Source organism: Artemia sp. Qi Xiang Cuo, chromosome 7, assembly GCF_049724085.1.
Source record: "Artemia sp. Qi Xiang Cuo chromosome 7, ASM4972408v1, whole genome shotgun sequence".
In the NCBI taxonomy this organism is placed as follows: Eukaryota; Metazoa; Arthropoda; class Branchiopoda; order Anostraca; family Artemiidae; genus Artemia; species Artemia sp. Qi Xiang Cuo.
In genome coordinates, this window is record NC_142800.1 from 67,136,667 (window position 1) to 67,144,596 (window position 7,930).

General features: G+C 33.1%; 1 protein-coding gene across 1 annotated transcript in view; it reads right to left on the bottom strand.

Annotated features, from left to right (window-relative positions):
* LOC148950622 (cyclin-dependent kinase 20-like) overlaps nt 1-7,283 on the bottom strand; it is a 36,473-nt gene extending 29,190 nt beyond the window's left edge. The window contains exons 1-2 of the mRNA XM_089091676.1: nt 7,170-7,283; nt 1,596-1,778 (exon numbers count right to left, since the gene is read on the bottom strand). Of these exons, the coding sequence (XP_088947802.1) occupies nt 1,596-1,778; nt 7,170-7,226 (240 nt within the window). The 5' untranslated portion in view covers nt 7,227-7,283. The remainder of the gene's footprint in view (nt 1-1,595; nt 1,779-7,169) is intronic.
* Between the last annotated feature and the right edge of the window lie 647 nt (nt 7,284-7,930).

Sequence of the window (7,930 nt, forward strand, 5' to 3'; positions counted from 1 at the left end):
AACCTTGTTGGAAATGTAAAAGTAATCAGTGTTAGATGTAGAATAAAAAAATTTAGTATAGTAGCTAGCCTAGAACCATGGATAATCTTAGTCCGATAGATGAGTTTTAGATAGGGATGTAGAATAAAATAAGAAAAGCAATAGAAAAAATTTTTAGCACTCCTGATTAAACTATAAAATAAATATAAAATAATTATGTAGAAAAAATAGTTAATAAATTTCGAACATTTTAAAAGCCCAAAGGCAAGTAAGTACTAATGACGGGACGTCATTAATTGATGGGAAGGGTAATATGTACCGTGAGTAAAATGCGATGTATTTAAAATACCAAAATAAAGTTCCTTCCTTCTAAAGATAATTCCGACTTCCTATAATTAAGCTAAATCTAGTTTCAAAATGAAAAGTCCTTAATCAGCAAAGAGAAAAAACTGCAGTTAGCCTCAGACAAAGAACGGCGCTATCCAAGCTTTGGATTTTGCTAAGAGAATGGGCAATAAAAAAGGTGCTACACACAATATTTCTAAGGAAGTTTAAATGATAAGAACCGTGTGAACGTTTGAATCCTCAGAAATATTTAAAACAATATATTGGGCGAAGGGTTCGCATCCTTGGGCCACTTGAGCCAATTGTGAGCCAGTTGTTACAGCGCAGGAAAAAAAGAACTACATTTGATAGTGGGGTAAAAGTACTTCTTGAAGGTATTCGTAAATCAGTATCAGGACCATTCAGATAGAATTTTTTCGCCATTCAAGCTTGGCAATTCTTTCATGTTGTATCTCAGTCACCTTTGTTGTCGCTTGAAGTGACTCAATGCAGTTCACCTAAATATGTAATTCTCAATAAATCTATTGTTTCTTACCTATGTTTATTTCATTTTATATGTCTGCATCTAGTCTGATAACAGGTAATTAGTTCACAAATCTCCAAGGACGTTCCCAGGGAATCTGATCTCCAGATAGCTCAAGGAAAAGAGGTCACATTTATATATCTACACATTTTATTTTCTCTCAATAATTGAGGGCGACGCGGTCATAAAGTTACTTCACTACCCATTGCTGTGGCGCGAGGCTTGTTGGCACAATCTTTAGAGCTATAAGCGGCGCTATCGGAGAACTTATAAGGTGTAAGTTCACGACCCATGAACATAATAATACCTTCGACGCGGTCAATATTTATTACCACAATTAAGCACAGTCCCTTTCTTTTATAGCTAATAATTTCTTTATAGCCACATAAGAATTTCATCGCTACAGTAGCTCGTTTTTCATCAGAAATATACGCCAAAGACTATTTCAGAGAAGACGCGCCTTTTGGGTTTGAGGAGGTTAAAAAAACGCAGAAAAGGCGAAATTATACAAAATCAACAAACAAAGTATGAATAATCAGTAAAAAATGCGAGATTTTGAGGAGAGTATGGAGCCAAAGGGCTTTCTATGTAAGTTTATGTCTTCCTTTGAAATTTCCAAAATTACCCATTCCTTTGGCTCGAAATTACCCATTTCAATTTTATATTTGAATTTCGCCACCCCAGAGAGGGTATTGAACATCTTTCAATTTGTCACAATAGAAAATGAAATAGAAAACGTATTAGTTACCCTGTGCATGATTTTTTGGCAATGTAGATGAGCAGCGCCAGAAAGGAGCATTGCCATTAATCTCTTGACCGCTGCCATGCTTAACCTTCTTTGTGACAGCACCTCTTTTAGATCACAAGCCATTAGATCAGTCACAATAACAACGCTAGAACGATGACAGAACCATTTGCACAGTTTAAGCACCTAGATAAAGACAATAAACATGTTTTTACCTTTGTTCACATAACATATACCCAAGCGCTACTTAGAATAAATTCTAGCAAATGAGGTAAGTAAGCAATAAGTTTGATTTCCAAATTGCATAAGAACTTGCCCATCAGGGAACTTAAAAGATGCATTGGCAAAGTAATAAAAAAAAAAAAACTGTAAGAGGAAAGAATGCAACTTAAACTGTTAGATTAGAAACTCACATAAATCCAACAATAAAACACCATGAGCAGAATATTAGCAGAACCTTCATATTTATGTCATTTGTATGATTTGTTTTACTCAGTGCCTCTAAAAAAAGTTTAATGACAAATGAAAAAATTTGAATTTTGTAAAAGGGTTTAAGTACCCTCAATGGCAGAGGCAGGTCAAAATAAAGTTTAACATTGGAATAATTATTAGATCCACTATTATTGAACATCTATCAAGTATATATATATATATATATATATATATATATATATATATATATATATATATATATATATATATATATATATATATATATATATATATATATATATATATATATATATATATATATATATATATATATATATATATATATATATATATATATATATATATATATATATATATATATATATACTATTTTATAAGTGAGCAATAATTGTGTATCTATTTATTTTTTTTTCTCGAAAACAGCTCCATATTTTTTTTCGGAAAATTGGCATCCTGGGATATTCTGGCCTAAAAAAAAAACCATCTAGATAGGTCAGGAGCTTGAGAAAATTCGTTAAGAGCCTTAATTTTGGAAAAAAAATTATATGAGTGACGTCATTTTTATATACATCGGTATTGCAATGACGTTGTCACACTTGTCACACTTAAAAAACTGAAGATTTTCATGCATGAAAAAGTATACATTAAATTGCTTAAAGAGCAAAAAACTGTTAATTGCAAATTTTTTTTTATGTATTTCGACAAAGGATTACAACAATTAAAAAACCTTAAAAGAGAAAATCAAAAGTTTGAAGCTTAGTAGAAAGCATTGTGAGAACTTGGACTTGATTCAATAGTGTCTTTTTACGACATGAAAAAAAAAGTTGAAAAACATTTCAGAGTCGCTAAAGTTATTATGTAAACTGCAAAAATATGTATGGTGCTTGAGCAATAATTTTTTTATTGTAATTCTAACATTAAAAATACCTGATAATTTTAAATTAGTTTGTTTTTTGTTAGATAAAATAAGCTCGTTACGTGGAACACAACCAGTGAACGCGATCAATTGTATAATGTCTATAGGAAGGCCCAAAACCGAAAATTTGAAATTTTTACGAATGATGATCCTTTGGAACCACCTAAACTATCAAACGTCATAAGACCGAGAGAAGAGCCCAAACGAATGCAATTTACAATTGGTTAAAATCAACGACCTGGACCATCAAATAAGACAAAACCAATACGGGCAGCTAAAGCAAAGGCTATTGGTAAATTGTCTGAAGTAATCAAAATCCAAAATGAAGAAGAAAGACGAATTCGTTTAGAAGATATGCAAAAGCAAGCATCTAAACGTATCAAAAATGAAAATGAAATGCAAAGACACGGGCGGTTAGAAAATATGAAAAAACGAGAATTAGAGCGTGCCAAAAATGAAAATGAAGAGCAAAGACACACGGCTTTCAAACATCCTTCCCCCCCCCCCTCTGGATACGACCTTGGTGCAAAGATGCTGTAAAGTCAGTAAGTTTTACATACAAGTCCTAGGGACTCTTTTAACATTGCTTGTATTCACTGTGGAGCCCTACATTTTCCCGAGGAAAGAATAGCAAACAAAGGTAACTCATTTGGAGATTGTTGCTTGCATGGTCAAATTGCATTGTCACCACCACAAATTCCAAATGAACTGAATAGGTCAGGACTTTAAGGAATATATATATATCTATATATATATATATATATATATATATATATATATATAATAATACATTGAGGCCTTTTGGCTTCAAAATAATCAACTTAACCAACTTTGGTTATTATAAGAACCAACTTTATATATAAACAATGGGGAAGCTTCTATAGCTTACAATACTTGCCCTAGGGGTTAGAGGGAGATGAGCAATCCCCGGAGGTAAAGTTCCTAATTATAAACCCTGTATTCTAACAACAGGCAAATTGTATAATTCAAAATTCTTGCCCTGGGGCTTTTAAGGCATAGCATACCTGGAAGTATAATTGTTAGACCTTCTGACTAGTTTGAATAAAAAAAAAATCCCAAAATTTTTATTAGTGTGCAGGTGGGGAAATTTTGGCTTGGGGTGGGGGGTTGGGTAGTTTTTTCTCTGATCACTCTTGAAAAAATGACACTAAGAGTTTCTACAGCCGAGCGAATGAGCATCCTCAAAAGTTTATACGACCACTCTTTGTATTAAAGCCTTATATATTAACAATAAGCAACTTGTCCTTGGCGTGAGAAGGTGGGTCTCAACTTCAGATGCATAGTTCTTTGATCTTCATGCCGTTTTGAACAAAACACCCATCTCAAAATTTTTATCAGATGTGTCTGGATGAAAAGGGCATGGAGGGGGAGTGCCCTCCGATTACTTTTGACTCTCAAAAAGGGGACTACAACTTTCAATTTCCAATTGAATAAGCTCCTCTCAAAGTCTGTACGACCATCCCTATCATAAAAGCATTATACGTTAACATTGGGCAACTTTTATAACCTACAGCTCTACCCTGGGGGCTGTGGAGGTTTTGGCAACCCCAGAAGCACAGATATTTTCCCTTTGAACTATTTTGAATAAAATGGCTATATCAAAATTTCGATCAGATCAATTTAGGAAAAACAGAGCCTGGGGGCTGGTTGCCCTTCGATATTACTTTTGAGTCTTAAAGAGAGCACTAGAACTTCTTATTTACAATCTGATGAGCCCTTTTCAAAGTTCATACGACGACACCTTCCATATGAAGTGCCTCTGGGAAAAAATAATAGATAAATAATGAACTCTTATGGCACATTACTATAGTCAACGCTATAGCGAAGCCTCTGATAAAATGTAACTACATTTTATATTAATTTCAGGATTTTTAAGAAAAGTTGTCTTGCTAAAATAACTTTAAAAGAAATTGAGACACAATAGCAAGATAAAGCTCAATAATGACTGACGATAATAAATACGGATTCATAATTACGGAAAGCAATGGGGCGTTATTTAGAACTTTGTAGGGAAATGCAAAGTACTATAATATCACATTAGATTGGCCGAATAAACATTGCCGAGGTTGTTAATCAGCTGCTCGAATTGTTCATATTTGTCAAAGCTTTACTAGATTTGCGATGTGTGGACAACGTTAGTTGCTGCAGAAATCTTTGGTCGGCTTTACCGAGGAATGTGTTGTGGCATTAATACCTTATTATTTTTTTTTCTTCGCAATCGATTAAAAGCTGCAGTTGCCAAATCCTCTAGATTTTTAAAAAAAGAATTGATGCAGTTAAAAATGAATTGATGACCCTCTCTTTAAAGGCGTCTGAAAATGCTCTGTTTCATCTTGAAACTAGCTTTATTTTCTGTTTTTGACACCCAATCAATATTGTCACTTTTTAAGTGATCTATGTTTACATTACGTCACCACAAAACATAAAAGTTAATCCATTCCATGTAGATATTTCTAAAATCGCAGCATGTGCAAGATAAGGCTGCTTTACTTTGCTTCCAAACATAAAAGTTGGTTAATATAGATAGAACTGTAGGAGTGGCTGGTGACTGGGCGTGCCACTATGATTGGTTATCAGAATTATATTTTACGCCAAAACAAATATAATTAATCAAAATTGAAGCTACCCAAAAGCAGAAAAAGAGAACTGAATTTAGTACTTATGCAATATAACTAAACCAGCGCTATAGACTGTACAAGGAAACCAGACACGAAACTAGACAAACGGGTATTTGCTAGATAAATTGATGGCAAAGCGCAGTTTCTCATTGAGTTTACAATATTTAAACGATTGTTTTTCGGGTTTTTTTTTTGGGGGGGGGGGAGGTACCTAGGTTATGTTAGGTTACGCATTTAACATATGCTATGCTTACCAACCACCCCCACCCCCCACCCTAATGCGCAAATATGAAGCCCAAATTTGTTTCTAAACAATTATATATTCATCCTATTTTATTTTATTTCATTAGCATTAACCAAACTTGACTTCTTTCGTGTATAGCGCTGGTTTAGCTATAATGCATAAGTATCCTGAATTTATATAATGAAATTCAAGAACTCCATACACGAAACTTTAAGTTTTTATACGTAAATAAACAAAATTTAGGATTTTTTCACAGAAATTTGGTCACTGATAATTGCATACTTATTGTTTACCCATGTTCAGATCTATGCAACCAGTGATCATAGAATATCATAACATAGTTAAAAGAGACAATGGATAACACAACATAATCTAAACCTTGTAATTGATTTATACTGTTTCCATATTCCTTCTTATTTTAAAAATTTTTAATGAGAGAAAGGATGACAGATTGCCAAAGATCGTCCTTGTCGGGCAATATTCTAGGGCCAAATGAAAAGCAGGTCACCATCAAATGGGGCCAGAGAATGTCAGAAAGGAAGATTTAAGCGAAATAGGAATTTCTTGGGACGGTGTAAAGAGGGAGGTTTTGAATAGATTAGGATGTAAGAGGAGCCTGCGTAGCTGTGGTGACTTCAGGCTGTTTTGTCCTGTACTAAGCTGTTAGTAGTAGTAGTAGTAGTAGTAGTCTTTGTAAGGCTCAGGGATATATTTTGTCAAATAGATATATTAGACCTTGAAAAGTTCATAGTTTTTTTCTCTGTACAAACGGTTCCCTGCTATGGGAATTTTTATTTTCTTTTTTTTCGTGGTATTTCTTGTTCACAGACATACCAATAAAATCTATACTCTTCAGATCAGATTTCTCAAAATTATGCAATGCTTAATTATTAAAGTGCGTGTCTGAATTATTAGGGGGAATGTTTATTTAAGAAATGTATTTTAAATGTTAGAAAACTATACAAATATGTAATTATTTTCATTTTATGTGTCCGTAATTAATGATAATATTATGTTTACAGCCTGAAAGTGAATTAAACCCGAATATATAACACTTTAATACCGACTATACTGCAATTGGTCGCTAGAAAACAAGATTAATGATTTTCTGACAATAAAACTAGCTTTTTTTTAATTACAGCCTTATTTTTTTACACTATACCGCGTGAAATATTATCTTACAAAAATATTAGAACCAAAACTTACATACGGGGAGTTACATTTTTTCAGGTTGTTAATTTCTCTCCAAACCTTTATAGGAAATTGTTTTCGAATATTTTCGACATACACTTTCTTCAAAGCATACATTTTCAATGTATAATTACATTTCGCTTTAAGAACAACTCCGTGAGCACCTTCACCAATATTTCCAATAACCTCATAGTTTTCCATGATGCAAGAAATGGAAAAATCTCATAATAGGAAATTCTAGTGTAAAATACTTCGGTTTCCATGTCAATGCTCACACAACAAAACTAAAATGCTGCCATCTATAATGTATACACTCCCATCTTCATCATAACAACAAATTTGAAGGCTCAAAGAAAGTAATCTAAACCTCTATATAAGGCGTGCTCCAGAACTCATTTACCTTCTAATTATTTGTTCAGCATAAAGATCTTAAGTCTAAAACCAAAGAAAAATTAATGTAGCCCTTAAATGCTTAAAATGCATAAAGGGACTAACATTATTGTCCATCATTGCCTTTTTTTTTAAATCGTCGTCTTGGAACATAATTATTCACAGGTAATTAATTTTAATTAATGATAATATTGTTCGTTGCAAATTATAGCATAAATTATAATTAATCAAAATTATTTTCTTGTCTTTTAATTAAATTTTTTACTGAATGATTTCTTAAAAGTTTACACTATAATTCATTTGTGGGGTCACTGCTGGTATTGTATCATTGACATATACTACGAAGTCAACAGCCTTATGTTTGTATTTAGGTGGCCTGGAATTATTAGAATGAATCATCGTGGATAGAGTCCTGACTTCACTGGTTATTTGGTTTGAAACGGGGGTCAGTGGCGTGAATATGTCAGCATAGTCAGAGTTGACCCAGGTCTAAATGGGTACCTGG